This window comes from Canis lupus, chromosome 8 (assembly GCF_003254725.2).
Source record: "Canis lupus dingo isolate Sandy chromosome 8, ASM325472v2, whole genome shotgun sequence".
Taxonomy (NCBI): domain Eukaryota; kingdom Metazoa; phylum Chordata; class Mammalia; order Carnivora; family Canidae; genus Canis; species Canis lupus.
In genome coordinates, this window is record NC_064250.1 from 48,913,476 (window position 1) to 48,931,111 (window position 17,636).

At 42.0% G+C, this 17,636-nt stretch overlaps 1 protein-coding gene across 40 annotated transcripts in view; it reads left to right on the forward strand.

The window, feature by feature from the left end:
- TTLL5 (tubulin tyrosine ligase like 5) overlaps positions 1-17,636 on the forward strand; it is a 269,877-nt gene that overhangs the window by 138,294 nt on the left and 113,947 nt on the right. For all 40 annotated transcript variants that reach the window (XR_007412723.1, XR_003135328.3, XR_003135327.3 and 37 more), the window contains one exon: positions 2,063-2,217. Coding sequence is in view for 30 of the 40 variants with exons in the window: in XM_025443972.3 (XP_025299757.1) it covers positions 2,063-2,217 (155 nt within the window). In the remaining 10 variants the exon portion in view is untranslated. The remainder of the gene's footprint in view (positions 1-2,062; positions 2,218-17,636) is intronic.

Here is a 17,636-nt window from a genome sequence, read left to right on the forward strand (position 1 = left end):
CACAGCCTGAGTATCCTGTAGCCCAGCCTCCACAAACACCAGGAATCACTCCTGATCTATGGAAAATGTTTTTTTCCCAAGAAAAATATTTGAGTCCTTTGGTGTGAAGACCTAGTCCTAGGCTATTTTCACATACTGAGTTCTCTAATTAGGGATGAAGCACTATACAGTTGCCAAAAATGATTTATGTTTCTTTCAGAATTTTCAGATTAAAAAAAAAAATGACAATGCTCCAGAATTCTTCTATTTGTAAATGTCAAAATTACTAAGCTCTTAGGACATTATTCTAGAACACTTCTTCTGGAATATCTATCTCCTGTGCCACTTGTCTCTGGCTTCTCATACCGGATACCTTGCATTCAGCTCTATGCCCTCTTTTCAGCATCCTCTCCCTATGCAACTGATTTTGAAAGGTTTTTACAACCATCCTTTCTTTTCTGACTTCATTCTCACTGTGCAGGTTTTAAATTCGACTCACCTCTGTATTTCTCATAATAACTTAACATTTTTTTCTTTTGAATTGTAAAAGTAATCCATGCCCTTCAGGAGTATGTATCTGTGTGTGTGTGTGTGTGTGTGTATGTTGAAAGAAATCTGGATCTGCTTTCTGTAGTTTCATAGTGTGATTTTTTTTCTTTAACTTATCAGCATGGTTCTGTATCATTAAGAATTCTTTGAAAAATTGTCACATACATAATATTGTCTCATATTGGCAAACCAAAATTTACTTAACAACACTGTTAGCCATTTTGATCTTCCCCTTTTTCAATACTAAAATCAATGCTTGTTTTCAAGATATGTTCACAATATAGTGTCATGAGTAAGAAGATGGACTTTGGAGTTCCAGAAACCATGGTCCAGATCCTAGTTTGGCCATTTGTTCTTGGGCCTCAGTTTCCTTCTTTGTAAATGGGGATTATAATGATACTTACCAACAGCATTATGACAGTTTAAATAGGATGTATATAATGTACTCATTTACATAGAGCTTCACACATTGTAAATTCTGCTGAATACTAACTGCTATTATAGTAGTCATCATCGTAAATCATGTGCAATTAGTTTTTAGCACAGTAGCTAAAAGTTAGATGGTAGTACAAATCCTTTGATACCTTAAATAATATACTGCTAAATTCTAGAAAGATTCTCCAATTTATAGTCACATAAATAAACATAAGTACATATCTAATCTCACCCCCTGCCATGATTAGGTACTATGTTTTTTATTATTGTATGTCAATGTGTACACAAAAAAATGTTTTCTTGTAATTTACATTTCTTTGATTTTCAGTGGAAATGACTAGTTTTAAAAGTCTAGTCGGCTAATTATATTCCTTTCTTGTAAACTGTTTATTGGGGTCAGTGCCCATTTTTCTTTTGCCCATGCATCTTTTTTTCTTTTTTTCTAAATCAATGAGTTCTTTTTGTGTCGTAAGAAGTAGTATTAGGTACAACTAAAAATAAATGTATTGTGCATGTAGAACCTGCAGATGAGGAAACAAGGGCCAGAGAGGTTAAGTAGTTTGCCTAGTGTTTCAAACCCTTGCTTGGCACAGAGTAAAATATGCGGTAAACTCTTGCTGTCTTTATTTTTTTTTTAAAGATTTTATTTATTCATGAGAGACACAGAGAGAGAGAGAGAGAGGTAGAGACACAGGCAGAGGGAGAAGCAGACTCCATGCAGGGAGCCCGACACAGGACTTGATCCCAGGACTCCAGTATCATGCCCTGGACCAAAGGTGGCGCTAAACCGCTGAGCCACCCGGGCTGCCCGCTGTCTTTGTTATTAATCTTTGTATTTCACAGCACCTGGCTCAGTACAGTATTTTGCACACAGCAGGGGTAGAATACATACTGGGTAACTTATGTTGACACCAGCCACCTTCACTTCTCTTTGGCATATACAGAAACCAGCCTTTATTGGGTGCCTTGGTCACAGCCACTGTTTTAGCTCAAATGGATCAGCATCTCTTGAACTTTACTTGATTTTCTCCATATGTTTTTAATGATACTTTTCTAAAACGCTGTAAAATCAGGTTATTTCCCCTCACTTCATTTCTAGGTAACAAACCTGAATTTGGCAAGTGGCATCATAAACAGAAGCAGTGCTTCAACCCCTCCCACCCTTCGGCCTGTCATCAGTCCTAGTGGCCCAACATGGTCAGTACAGTCAGACCCCCAAGCTCCTGAGAGCCACTTCACCCCTCCTGGAAGCAGGTATGTAAAGGGTCATGGAGTCAGCGTTTGGGTCACAAAGACAGCTTGGGTCCTAAGAGAGTCATTCCTACCTTGAACTCCCTGTACTGACACCCATGAGACAGGTGCCCTTCCCCGCCTGTCCCAGGACTCTGGCACTTGAATAAAGGGCCTCATTTTACTTGTAAGACAGTTTGTGGGCAAATCAAAGGCAAAGGAAATTTCGATACAGTTTATTAGTAAGCTTACTTAGGGGTGAAAGAGGAAGAATTTATACTATGTTCAATCCTTGCCTGTGGTCTACATTTTCATGTTTTGTCAAAAGTCAAAACTTGTCTCCTTACTCTTGTTTATACCTTGTACTACATTGCATTTCAGTAACTTTGAACTCTTTTTTTTTTTTTTTTGAGGACATAATTGTTTTTTATGTTTCCATCTAGTTTATAAAATTAAACTGAAACAGCCTCCCTGGACAATGTTCATTTGGGAAGTGGGAAGGAAATTTCCCTTATGTAGTTGAGTGAAGTGACAGAGGATAAAATCCAAATAGATTCTAGCCATAAAATAAGCAACTCCTGAATAAAGAAAAAAAACACTGTATTGAATTCTAGTCTCGACCCACGTTTTAAGTTCCCTATTTAAAAAATGTAAGAAATGGATTTCCAGGGCATCTTGCATTCATGGCTATTAAATATGGGTTTAATTGCATCTATCCCTGAGTGGAGTGAGCTAGAAAGGAATGTGACTGTTACGATGAAGTATTCTGTTCCCTCCAAATAAAGATAATTGTTCCCTCCAAATAAAGAAGCTCTGCCGCAGATGTCCCACCAAGTCCCCACCCCCGCGCCAGCTCTTCCAGCTTCTGCCAGCCGGCCAGCTCTTAGCATGCTGACTTGCCTCGTGGTTGCAAGGGATGACCAAAGACTTGGCTATGAAGGAAATACCTATTTGTTGTTGAAGTATCTGTTGGTGTTAGAATTATTACTGAAGGAACTAATTTGGGAAGCAGAGACTCTGCCCAGGAAGCAACATAAACACAAGCACATTACATCATGCTTGAGTACAGTGTCTTTCATACCAGTAATCGTTGTGGTCAAGGGTGAAAAGAATCATCTTAACTGAGAATTATAAAGAGTTGAAGACCACGAGGCAGGACGGTTGCAGACAGGATATCCTCCCATGAAGTTTTCTTCACAGGAGTCTGTCGTTTGTTAATTTACAATCTACAGAATAACCACATTCCTAAAACATAAGTTGTAAAAGAGAATTCTGTTTATACCATAGCACTTTATTTTCCATATAAAATATTTCCAAATATTCCATTTTCATTTCACAGTCAAAGCCTTGTTTCTATGGGAAACATTTTCCCTGCCATCTTGGGTATACTGTCTATATGACAAGGCTGTAAGCATTTTCCATACTATAAACAAAATGTCAGATCTACACACTATGGCTGGGTTTAGAACCTTCTTGTGTTAGTACCTATCTGGTTCAGCTTGTGGAATTCCCAGGTAGTACCAGTGCAGAGACACAAAGATGTGGAGCATCCATCCAAGTCAGAGCCCAGACCTAGAATCCAGCACTGTGAATGGCCTTCTCCTAGCCAGACTGTGCTTGTGAGCTGCAGGAAAAATAGCATGTGATACCACCGACCTCAGAGCCACTGGTACCAGAAAGTGGGCCCCTCCGGAATCCCCCGGCCTTTCCCTTTGTGGGTTAGTTGTACCCACAGCAGCCCTCTCGTCACCTGCTCTTCAAGCTTAAGGGCCAGTTTTCAGGTCCCATTTCAGTCTAGGGTAGCCCTGGTTGCCAGAACAGCCTGAGGCTCAGCTTGTGGAATTCCCAGAGGTATCCACCCCAGAGCAGTGCTAAGTGAATTTTTTACAGACCTGGCTGTGATGTGAACAGCAGCCAGACCTCCAGCAGGAGTTCTACACAGTACCATACCCCAGTTTCCATTTTTACCTGGTAAGTCACTGTTTTGTGGATAGTCTCTTGTCCCTCTCTTAGTAGTAAAGGTGACTAAGTTCAGTGAATATGGGATTAATAGCTTAGAGATCTGAGTTTTATTACTGGTTTTGACACTAAGTGACCCTAAACTATTCATTTAATCTTTTTATTGGGTAAGCATACTTACGTATAAACTGGCCTGTTTTGAGAGCTTTTAACTTGCCCTGAAAGCACTTTGATCTCCCTGGAAGTAGGTGCTAAGTAAATAAGAGGTACTCTTACTAGTTCATCTACAATAGCAACAGTGGATTCCAGTACTGATAAGCTCTGAGAATTCACTAAACTGGGGGCTGTCCTGTGAACAGTAACAAGATGTAAAGAGAATCCTTCCCTGGCTGTGCTTTCCATCTGCATATTGGAGGATTTGGTGACTTGGTAGCCACAGGAATGAAAACTGGTGACTCACGAAAACTCTGCAAATAGTGTTATTTTTCATTTCCCTGTGGTGTTGCTATTGTTCTCAATTTTATGGATCACACAAGTTTTCACCAGACAACCTTGTTCTTCCCCCGCTGTTTTGAAACCACCCCAAATGCAGCCTCAGGGCTGTCGTCTCCCATTGGGTCAGTGTGAGCTCAGCCCAGCTCCTCAAATCCCTTGGTTCCTCTGGTCTGTCTGGAGTCCCTGTTCAAGCTTTGTTGTGGGAGAGGAAGGCAAAGAGCCCACGACTTGCCCAGACAGTCTGAGGCCTGGCCATGTAGCTTGCAGTTCCCTAGACACTCTGGAGCTGGACTTGGCCAGCCATTCCTCTGTTGTTACTTTTCAGAGGTAATAAGTGAGATTAATTGCAGGCCATTCTCCAGAAGAGAAAGTAGTCAGGGCCAAAATCAGTCACATGTTTAGAAGCCTGAGGTGTACCTCTAGGCAAGGCCGATTTAGAATTATACAATAGGCCCTCTGGGATGCAGGTACCAAGTGCTCATGACCTCTTTTTTCTTAAAGGGGACAGTTTTGGTTGCTAGATAGGGATACCTGAGTATCTAAGCTTTTCTTTAGCCAATGAGATGGGTTAGATTTTTCAGGCTGCCTTTTAACTATACATTTTCTGGGTCCATGGGGCATTGGTAGGGACTGGAAGCGATAAACAGAGACATGTCTTCAGTACTGCTAGCCTTGCCTGGAGTTGGACTATGTTGGGCCATGTCAGGGAGGGACATTATCTAGGTGAGGAGTGCTCAGCAGACTCACAGTGCATCTTTCTTTGTGAGACCTGGAAGGGTTACTGTAAAGTCTTGGCTGCTGCTTGGAATGATTTGGGAAGGACAGGGCCTCAGACGGCTTGGCAAGAACCTGAGGCCCTGTTTTTTTCCAGTCCAACCCTTCCTTGTGTATCGAGCTGTCAGGGAATCCCACGAATGTCTGGCTTCTGCCCCTTTGTATGTTTTTCCAGCATTTGTCATTGAATTATTTTTATCCATCTCTGGCTTTTTCACACATGCAACCTGGGGATTTGTCTGTTCCTCGATATTAAAGGTGGGGGAGGTTGAAAGCAAAGCTCTGAGTTTGTTCCTCCTTTTTGGGACAGGGCAAGACATCGTGGGCTAGATGTGCTCGGCCTCACTGGCCCCCACTCTAGAGAGTAGCACAGGGGAATGGGGTACAATGAAACACTGTATCTTAGAAATTTGGGCTGTATTTCACACTCTCTGTCCCTCTGCCCTCTTACTCTCAGAAATAAATTATGAGAGTCTGATCCCTTACTTACTATAATATTTAGTTTTTTGTTTTTTTTTTTAATTTTTATTTATTTATGATAGTCACAGAGAGAGAGAGAGAGGCAGAGACACAGGCAGAGGGGGGAGAAGCAGGCTCCATGCACCGGGAGCCCGACGTGGGATTCGATCCCGGGTCTCCAGGATCGCGCCCTGGGCCAAAGGCAGGCGCTAAACCGCTGCGCCACCCAGGGATCCCCTTACTATAATATTTAGGAACAAGTTTTTCACAGATTTTTATTCTAGTTTAGCTAATACTTTTCTTCCTTCCTTTAGATTATTAGAAATGTTGCTTGAGAGTCAGGTCTCTGACTTCCCATCTTTTCATTCTTAATAAATCCTCAGAAATAGCAAGTTTGCTATTTAAAAAAAAAAAAACATTCATTTTCCATGTGTCAGGCATTAAGTTAAATGCTGGAGAGTCATTATAAATAAAACAGTATAGTGCTTGATCTCACAGAGCTTACTGTCCGTGATATATCTTCCATGTTCTCAGTATTGTCCTGTGTGCTAGGTACAGTCTAAAAGATTTGGAAGACATGGTTTTTCATAACTAAGAAGTTATAACATCTAGCAGAGAAAAGGAGCCATAATACACATGAAACAATTACAGCGTAGTATCAAATGGCATATAACAAAGATTTAAATTTTACCACCCAGGCAATTGAAAGACAAGATTATCAAGAAGAGTGTGTAAGGTTTTAATCTTGTTATCTGCTACAACATGGGTGAACCTTGAGGACATTATGTTAAGTGAAGTAAACCGGTCACAAAAGGACAAATAATGTACCATTCCATTCATATGAAGTGTCTTAAGTAGTCAAAATCATAGAAACAGAAAATAGAAAGGTGGTTGCCAGGGGCTGTGGGTAGAGGGGAAAGGGCATTAGTATTGAATAGCTACTGAGTTTGTTTTGCAAAATGAAGTTCTAGAGATCTGTTGTGCAACAGTGTCAATGAATATACTTACTTATCAGTACTGAGCTGTACACATAGAAATGGTGAGATGGTACATTTAAATGTAGGTGTTTTTTACTACAGTAAAAAGGAGTGTTGTAAAAGGGCTTGAAAGAGAGCCCCATAGTTCCACAAAAATTTTATTTGGTGACTAAAGTGGCGAAGTTTTGCTCCTACCCTCTGCCTCTATGTAGGGAATAATCCTGAGCCTCTTCCTTGAAATGACTCGGTTTCTTTAAGAGTGTGTTAACTTGGTAGGACGGGGGTCATTGACCCCTATGAGGAGGATGGCATGATGTAATAGAAAGAGAAAGAACTATTGAGTTGGACAGACCTGGATGTGCCTTCCCAAGTACGCGACCTTGGGTGAGTACATGACCTTGGGCGAGTTGCTTTGCTCCTCTGGGCCACCTTTTCCCATCTGCATAGATATGTAAATGATACCCACCTCATTAAGTTAGTGTAAGATTTAATTGAGTTGTGTATATGAAAGTAGCCAGTTTAGTACCTGGTTTGGAGGTAGGTTGTTGGTAACATTTAGTTTTCTTCCCAGAAAAAAAAAAAGAGAATTGGACTTGCTTGTCTACCCACTTGGGTTATAGTATCTAGTGTAGAGGAAACTGGCTGTCACCTGCATGGGGTGTGCTTCCCGGGCTGAATTCCAGAGATGTGGTCTTTCCAGCTAAGGAAGGGGAAGCATCAGAGTGAGGCCAACAGGAGACTCTTCCTCTTTCTCTGACCCTTTTGTCAAAGGGTGACTTCTTTCTACTCAGTAGGCCCTTGCTCTCTGCTGTCTTCTGAATGTTGAAATTTCCACTGCCGCTCGATGTTCCAGCCAGTAAACACTCATATTTTCCATCTATCCTGGGGGTCGAGCTTCGGGAGAGCTCTTCTCTGGAGGAGTTTGGAGCTTATAATTTTGTACTTTATACTGTTATATAAACAACACTTTCTAGCCAAAGAGCACAATCACAAAAAGAAACCACTTTGGGGGGGGGGGGGGCGCTAAAAAGAAAAAAGAAAAAACTCTTTCATGTTCAGAGTTCTGTAGAAGTGATATTTCACTTCTTTTTCTTCCTTCTTTCCCGTAAAATAAAGTTAACCTGACCTTCCTCCTCCAGAGTCTCAGCTCTCATCATTCCTTCCCCTTGAGTAAAATGTTTCTTCAGCACAGGAGTTGATAAAGGCCGATACTTGTATCTAAAATTCCCCTACTTCTTTTCTCAGTCTGCCAGACACAGAACCTCTCAAGGGTTATGCTCCACATCAGCTCAAGCTCTGTGACAGATTCTATGGTTCCTTCCTCACCAAGAGAGCCGAGTGCTATAGGTGTTTGTGCCAAGGACAGAATGATTGGGCTTCTGCCTATTGAAAGAATGTGGGGAAACCTAGGAAGTATGTCAAAGATAGCTGGCTGAACATCACAGCAGGGTCCGGGCAAAGTATGTTTGGGAATGCTTGGGCCTAGTATCAGGAGTGAAAGAAGCAGATCTTTTCTTATCTGCAAGCCAAAATACAGGTTGCTTTGTGCTGTGCCAGTGTAGTGTTTTTTTCAGTTCAGTGTGCCTCCCCCACAAATCCCCCCAAAGTCTTGAAGGGAAACCACTTTATATTTCCTTAGGACTAACACACAGGCACACGTGTATGCCCATGCACACCTGCGTGCATAAACAGTCATTGTTGGAAGCAAGACCCTATCTTACTTAACTGTCCACTTTATAACTTTATATCTATCTACAGTTAGTGATTATTTTGGCTTTAAGAGACCTGAATGACAAAAGTCCACATATTAAGCTGAATGAGACTCGTTTTCTAGAATTAAGAAATTATAACAGAGTTGCTTAATTCATAATACAGTTTAATTCTCGCATGGTTTTTCTCTCATCTTCCGTATTTCCAAGTTAACTATTTTTATGAGCCTTGAAAGAGCTTGGAAAGAATCAAAGTGGTGAAGAAGCACTCTGTCTTCCTTTCCAACTCCTGTAGAAAGACACTGATGATCCAGTTCTAAAGCTTAGAGGGGGGAGGGGAAAAATAAAGCTTATTACTGACTTCATGAATTTTTAGAAGGAAGACCAGCCAGCTTCCCTGAACCTGTAGCTGAATACCCGTCCTCCCTCTCCATCTTCTTTCTTTTTATTTTATTTGGAGAGAGGAAGGGGAGAGGGAGAATCCCAAGCAGGCTCCACATCCAACATGGGGCTTGATCTCACAACTCTGAGACCATGACTTGAGCCAAAATCAAGAGTCTGAGGTTTAACCAACTAACCTACCCAGGAGCCCTTCCCAGTCTTCTTTTTGTTAAGATTTTTCAGCATGTTACCAGTCAAGTACAACTAAGACATCATCCTTTTTTTTTTTTTTAGGATTTTATTTATTTATTTGAGAGAGAGAGAGAGACAATGTAGGGGAGCCCAACACAGCATGATCCCAGGACCCCAGGCTCTGACCTGAGCCAAAGGCAAAGAGGCTTACCTGACTGAGCTACTCAGGTGCCCCTGATTTTTTTTTTTTCATTTTTATTTATTTATGATAGTCACACAGAGAGAGAGAGAGAGAGGCAGAGACACAGGCAGAGGGAGAAGCAGGCTCCATGCACCGGGAGCCCGACGTGGGATTCGATCCCGGGTCTCCAGGATCGCGCCCTGGGCCAAAGGCAGGCGCTAAACCGCTGCGCCACCCAGGGATCCCTGATTTTTTTTTTTTTTTTTAAGTCTGAGGATTTAAGAAGCTAAAAGGAAAAAACTCACTGTATGTACATTTTAATAAAAGAAAACAACAGACTGATATTATAGTATCTGAAAAGAAGTAAGATCCTCTCTTCCCTTGCAGCCAATTTGAGAAACAAAGTTTTGGCATAGGTTCTGGTTTGGGTATTGGTTCTTGAGAACTCTTAGTTCCCTTTCCAGAAAAGAAAGAAATGTTAAATTAGACTTGCTGAGGCCATAGTATTCCTATACCGCTTCATTTAATGCTTAGATTAGATACATAATGGGGAAAATAGGTATACCTAATCATGCACAGACGTTTACACAATTTATTTTTATTGTGAAGTCAGTATCCATAAATTAAAATTTTGATCACAAACCATGAAAATGCTCCTACAGAAAGATACCTAAGAGAAGCAAACCTAAAAGGGCATTTAAATATGGAGCCAACTGTTCTTTGGGAGATGCAAGGAAAGCTGGAGATGGGAGAGAGGCAGTATATGAGAGCCTAGGAATTCAAAATGTCACATCATATGGGAGGCCCCTGGGGCTCATAATAAGGAACAGTAGACCTCATCTTAATTGGACCATTCTTCTGCTTCAGATGCAGTAAAGGGATGTTTTTGGCTTTCATGAATTATCAGGCTAAGACTTGTATTTATTTGTCTTCAAAGCCAATAATCATAACCAATACCAAGAATACTGGTTCTTAAAAATAAGTCTTATTATCTTTCCGTGATGAAAATGAAATATGGGTGCATCTCAATAATGTGACCACAATCTAGAAGGATTTAAATGAGAAAAGCAGGCTTTCTGGCATAGCAGGTAAGGAAACCATAAAAGGAGTTAATAAATGGGATGGACTTAAAGGTTAGAGGAAATCAAATCATATTCTTCTGAAACTTTGCACCAAGGAAAATTGAGTAGATGAGATAATCTGTCTGTATTATTAGTCTTCTCAAATATCTTGCTTAGCTGCATGAATTCAATGCATTTGAAATACCAGCCCCCAAAAGAAAGAGTTTTGTTACCTTGCTCACCAAATTATCAATATATTGAAATATTTGAAAAAGAGGAAAGGTGAGGTGAAACTGGCATTAAGTAGTGTCCCAGATGGGAAATGGCATCATCTGGTAGTTGTTAAAACAATGTTATCCCCAAAAAGTTGACACGTGTTTACCAAATATCTCCTAAACACAAGACAGTGGGCTGAACTCTGAAGGAGGTATTAGAAGGGACTCTGTTCTCAAGGAGGAAAATTAATAGAAAAATAAATGCAAGCACTGTGAAACAATATGTGCTTAATTGCTGAAGAAGAGGATTATACTGTAGGTATGAATTCAGAGGAGAAATGGATCATTAACTGAAGAAACTGGTAAAAGGTCCATGGAAAGGAGGGGGGCATGAGCTGAATCTGGAAGGGCAGATGGAGCATGGATGGGTGAAGAGGCTAGCATTAATAAATTAAGAGATAATTGCACATTTACTTTGTACAACACTATCTGAGAATCAAAGTAATGTGATTCACGCTCCTGCTAAAGGTCGAGGTGACAGTTCAGCAGGGTGGTCTAAAGAATATTGCCCTAAATATGTGTTTACTTTTTGCACAGAAAATGCAAAGTGACTGATTAGAAGAGGGCACTGGGCATAGGCTCAGATGAGTCGCAGTTCAGAAAAAGTACTAACGGCAGGTTAGGGAAGGCTTTGCAGAGGAAGGATTTAAGGTAGGGTGTAAATTCAGTCCTAGACTGTTGTTTAGGCTATGGACAGGTGAAGCATAGGAGAAGAGGGAGAAGACATGTAATGGACAAGGTGTTGGTAAGCATTTACCAGAGATGGGGAATGGGAACCAGTGAGGCTGAAGCAGAGTGTTTCTGTTTGAAATACCATGCATTGGTCCAAAAAGTGAGTTTGGAGTGATAGAAACTCAAATCAAGCTGGCTGTACTGTACAGAAGATTTTTCAGTTTGTTAACTAGAAAGTCTTAAAATTGGTGTTGGGAGCTTAGGAAGTATCATTAATCATACTTCCTGCTGTCTTCCAATTCACAGCTAAATGAGAAATTGTAGGAAAAATATCAGAAAGCAAAATACTGGCTTTATTATAGAGAAGGATAAATTGGAGGAGATAGCCTATGAATATGACACAGTTGGGCTTCTACCTCTCAAGTCTATGTCTTTTTAATTTGTTTTATTTAACCAAAGATTTTCTTTGTTGATAATTTCTCTGATAATTAAAAATTTTATGGAAGAAATAAAAAGACCTACTGCATCATAGTCTTAAAAATGAAAAGAAAAGCAGAAACCTGGCCTGATTTCCAAAATGCACACCTGCATCTGGTCCCAAACTACCTTTCCAGTTTTATTTCTCTGTACACATTCACTTCTAGCCAAACAGTGATCAGGAATAAGCCTTGTATATTTGCCCTCCGCTTTGATGCATATACCACTCCATGGTCCTTCCCTACTACTTTCCTCTATACCTACTGTCACTCCTTCAACAGAAGTGTAAGTTGTCTTATTACTGTCGTATCCCAGGGTCTTGGGGAGCAGGAGGCACTTAAAAATAAGAACAAATACTAACTGAATATTTAAGGAATTTAGATCTAAAGGAATGAGTGGATAGAAACCCTGCACCTCACCTGCATCTGCATATGTCCACACCCTGTTCTACAGGGCTCAGCTCAGAACAGCATTTCTGCAATCTTCCCTGTTCCTCAAGCAGATGTCATTAGGATTTCTCTTCCTTCTCTTCCCTCCTCACCCACTAGACTCCTGTTCTTAAAAGCTATAATTCAGAGGAAGCTCAGGCTAAGTGCATAATTTTAATTCCTAGAGAATGGAAATTTGAGGCTCTTCCTAGTGAACGGAACAGAAGAGAAAAAAGCCCTAGTTCCTCTGTTGAGCTGAAAGCTCACAACACCTCCTCCCACCCCACCCTTCCCATGTCATCAGGTCTTTTGTGCTTCTCCTTTGGGCCCTATTCAGTTCTTTCATGTTATCCAAAAATGAAAAGTGCCATACAAGCAAGAGGCTTAAGATTTCTTGCCCCCAACCTTCTCCCCACCTCACCTAACCCCACAGGAGTTTTAAGAGCCTCTCCTGGAAGATCCTGCCTGTGAAAGGTCATCTACCATCTTGGACAACCCAGGATGGGACAGAGTCATCTCTAACCTTTTTACATTGGTTGCCTAATATGTTAATGTTTACTGAATGCATGTTTTGTGATGCTTTTTGGTATTCTTTATAGTGGTTCCTCTCTCCTCACTGACTTTGATAGACTTACTGACATCCCCTGCCTGAGTGGTTGGTATGACAGAGGCATAGTGTTGGGCCACCATGTCCTACTCCACATTCAAATATCATTTCTTTACCTCTGCTATGACACTTGTCACTCCTCCTTATATTCTGGTTCTTTGTATATTTGAATTACCTGTCATATTAGATTGTAAGCTTTTTGAGGGCAGACATCAAGTCTTACACATTTTTACATCCTTACGGTGCTCTGTACAAAGTCCTCAGTAAATGTTCGGTGAATAAGCAACTAGATCAGTGTTGTCCAGTGTTGTAGCCAAAAGCCAGGTATGGATTATTTAAATTTAAGTTAATTATAATTAAACTGAAAAAATCAGTTGCTCTGTCATATTAGTCCCATTTTCACAGGCTTATGGCTCCTTATTAAGTAGCACAGGACTAGATGGCTGATGGCTGACCCAGAAGATTGGATAAAGACCCAAGCTCGGTCAATGGATTAAAAAAATAAAAAGGAATGAGTTTCCAAGAAAGGCGTATTCTTGATTTTCCTCTTAGGCCCTTCTGTAGATGTCAAGCCTCTTTTGTTTAGATCTAGAGATTTACCACAGATGCTGTTCTTGAACTAATTTGTGGTGCTGGGAGGGGCATATTCTGATGCCTTGGGAGTCTCGAAAGCCCAGAGCTTCTGTATTACTAGTGTTTAACCAATCAGAGCTGGGCTGACTGAGAGGAAGGGGATTTTTAAGTGGATCCCAGCAATATTGTTTTCTGAGATATGCCCATGGCTAAATATTGGGGAGAGGTCTTGTTTCCGTACGCTCACGCCACCCCCACCCCCCACCTGCTTGGCGGGCAGTTCTAACTTGGCTTATAGAGCTGCTATAGCCCTGGGGAACAGAGCCAAACATGCGGAAGCGGTTACGTGTACTAGCTCCCAGGGAAGCTGTGGCTAGCAGGGGGAGTGGGTGGGGTCCTGCCTGATGGCTTTTCAAAGAAGCCAGATCTTTGAAGTTTTGTTTTAGCAGCTGCCAGGTATGCTGCTTCAGCACATTGCAGGCCCCCTCACTCTGTTCCCATATCACATTTTCTCTTCACTATATGTGCATCATATACACAACAGAGCCTGAATGCTGGGAGGGTAAATACCAAACGGAGCAAGTTGCTAAACACAACCCTCTTGCTTTTTCTTTTTACATGACTCTGCTGTGAAATAGCTACTTGAATGATCCCTTTTCCCTTTTCAGCTCTGACCCTTTCTGACCACCTGCCAAAGGAGAGGCAAACAGAGTCCTCTTCTATTTTGGGAAAGTAGTAAGTTTTGAGAAACTGGAGGTCCTACATTCCTCTGATGGATTGGGTTATCACTCTGAGAATAGAACATCGCCCTTTTCCAAAAGCACAGATGACAGACACCTACCCCAGCAAGCAACCCTGACACTTTGGGTCTTGGAGTAAATTTCTTGAATGTACCTCTTGTACACCTTTGGATCTTCGGCATTTAGCACAATGTCAACAGTACATATTTATTAAATGATTGCCCTGGCAACTGCTGTGCTGTGGGGAGGGACCATGTGGGCAGAGTGCCCCTCTGAAGCTTACACTCAGAACTTTCCCTCTTCCTTGCCCTCTTGCTTTGTGATCCCCTCATCCCAGCCAGTCTGTAGTCACCTCAAGTATTTCCAGCTGCCCCCAACCTCACACTTTCCTCTGGACTCCCCTCTTCTGGAGTATAGCATCTGCTCCCTTGTATAATTCTCTTTGTTTGTTTGCTTATATACCTTTGCTCCTTCTCTCAAGATGTAAGTCTCTAAAAGGCAAAGGCTAGATTGTTTTCTTATCCCAAGAACTTTGGACCAGGAACGGGAAGACCTAAGTCCCAGGTCGACCTGGGACTTCCTGACTTGGGCTAAATCATCTGACTGCTTTGCCATGCGGGAAGTGGTGATGCCCAGGTTGTCGTGGGGGGGGGCGGGGTTCGATGCTACCATATACTTGAACATGCTCTGTGAACTACAAAGTACGGCATGTGATTAGATCTCTTCGGTATTAGTAACGCTTACCACTGTGGAACAGTGATGCTTGTTTATGCTGCTACTGATACATAGACTAATCTCCCCCAGAGCTGAGGTAAATCACCAGCTCAGTCCTGCATTACTCAGCTTGGCACAGGTTTAAAGCGTGAAATGGGCCACCCCAGACCTTCTCTGTCATCACCTCTCTCTCTCAGCCTGCAGGTTCTTCCTTTCAGACCTGCGGGGGTCATTGCTTTTCTCTCTAGTCTCCCCCTTCTTCTCCCCTCAGGCCCAGGCTGAGTTTTAACCCCCTCCATTCTTAGGGAAGCAAGGTTGACCCGTTTCATTTCCCACTTTGGGTTGAATTTGCCACCCAGGTGGACCCTTCTCTTCTCAGGTGCCCCCCACCCCTCCCCGCTGCTTCCTGCAGCTCTGCCCACTAGCAGCACTGGCCCTCTGTCATCTCCCGTCCACCCAGCCTCGTGTCCTCAGCAGCAGCCCACTCAGCACCCTTCCTGTTTTCCTGCACCTGCCCTTGCTTTTCTGCCAGGCCATCCCTCCAGTCCCCCTTCCGTGGCATCTCTTCCTGCATCTTCTTCCTTTTTCTGGGCTCAGACTTTTCATCCAGAAAGGCTCTTCCCCCTTTCAAGACCCTGAAGTTGACTGTGTCACCACGTGTCTGTCACCCAGCCCCCGTCACCTTAAGTAGATAAGTAAGCACTGCCATTTTTTAAGGGCTATCCTATGGTCTGAGAAGGTCCAAATTCCTTTATTTAAGTTATTGAAGATCTCACATTTAAATGTGATGACCTGGTATTTGAGAGCATGTATTTTAGAGTGAGACCAATTTGGATCTCTCCTTTTTTTAGCCACTTACTAGCTATGTTGCTGAGGGCAAGTTCTTTGAGTCTACTGTTACTACATCCAAATGAAGACAGAATGCCTGCTTCCTAGGGATATTCTGAGGAGCAAATGAAAATTAAGTGACATAAGGAAAGCACTTTTAGAAAGTGCCTGCTGTAGAATAAGTGCTTAGTAAATGGGAATTACTGGAAACATTTCCATGTCATCTGTCCCTACCCTGTTTTCCAGGTATTAAAAATCGAAGTTAAGTGCTTTGTGTAAATTCTCACCCCTTATATGGTAATAAAGTAAGGACTAGAACCCAGGGCTTCAAATTTTCTGCCTTGTGAATTTTCTATTTGATCCCTCTAACTCCTCCAAAGCCTTCTTCTAAGTTTCCTTTCTTTGGGTGGAATGTTCATTTACTCATCCATCTGTTCATTAAGCAAACACTGCATGACTGTGATGTTGTTAGGCTCTGGGTGGACAGACACCCAAATGATGAACTCAGTGCCTTAAAGGTTGGTCCAGTGGGTAGGGAATAGTCACTGTGAACAACAGTCACAGTACAAAAACGAAACAAAACAAAAACAAAAACAAAAAAGCCAATAAAGGGCATCTTGGAGGCATAAGCTCTATCGGAAGAAAACCAGAGTAGGCTTTGCAGAGGATAGATTATTGTGTTCTCCTGGGTGAAAATGACAGAGACTTGTATAAGGGCAGAGAAGTATGGAAGAGCACCCCTGATGTGCAGTGTCCTGGGAGCTTGGAGTGCAAGTAGGGGATGGTTGAGGATGAGGAGGGGAAGTTAAAGTGCTTGATGGGCCATTTTAAGGGGATTTTATCCCGGGATCTGCCCTATTAATTAATGTCAACTGAAGAAGTCAGGGGAGAGTGTATGTGGGTATGTGTTTTAACATTGCTGGGTCTTGGTACCTAAGGTTTCCACTTTTTTTCTATTCCCCATTCATTCATATCTGGGAAACTCTTATCAGTCTGGATATAGCCCGATGCTAACCCTTACTCTGTGCTTTTTCCGGTCATCTCACATAGAGGTGGCCTGCTTGCCTGTGGCATTCACACCATGTTATAATTCATTTTCATGTCTTTCCTCTGCCACCTCCTTTGAAGTGAAAACTTTAGCATCTTTATATTCCTATCCTTACTGCAGTGTCTGACACATAGTAGCCACTAACTGAGTGTATACCTAATGAAAATAAATGCCTAGGTTCATAACCACAGCCCAGACTTCCACCTAGGCAGCTCTTTAGCCATTGCCTATCTTTGACAGCACAGAAATGTAGATGGATCAGGTCAAGATTTTTCTCCTCTAAACAGAACCATAACTCAGCGGGCTTACCATCTTTATGATCTGAGCTTCGGCTTCCTCCAATTAGGAGCCCTAACGCTAAGTTGGTCAAAAGCCTGCTGTGGCACAAAAACTGTTTAGTGTTTGCAGCACTCTTCCACATATGAGAACTGTGCTCAGTGCACCTGAAGGGATCAAAAGACTGAAAACAGTACCAAGCCCAGGGAATGCCACCCAGCAGAATCAGTATTAAAGTAGAGCACTGTATTACAGCGTCCACCAAACTGTCTACACTTACACACTTCTCTTGGCCATTTTTCAGGACTTATGTGGCTGTTTGAGTGGTACTATTTACAAGGAAAAGCTGCTTCATATTCTAACAAACATATAATCTGTATTTGGTACCAGCTTGCTGTCACACTTTATCTCTGACAGATTGCAGATATACCCCACTCTGTACTGTGCCACAAGGTCCAAGCAGCTCAGTACTCTCCTGACAGACATAGCAGTAACACTGTATTAAAATGTATCATCAAGGGACGCCTGAGTGGCTCAGTCAGTTGAGCATCAGACCCTTGATTTGAGATTGGGCCCCACATTGGGCTCTGTGCTGAGTGTGGAACCTACTTAGGATT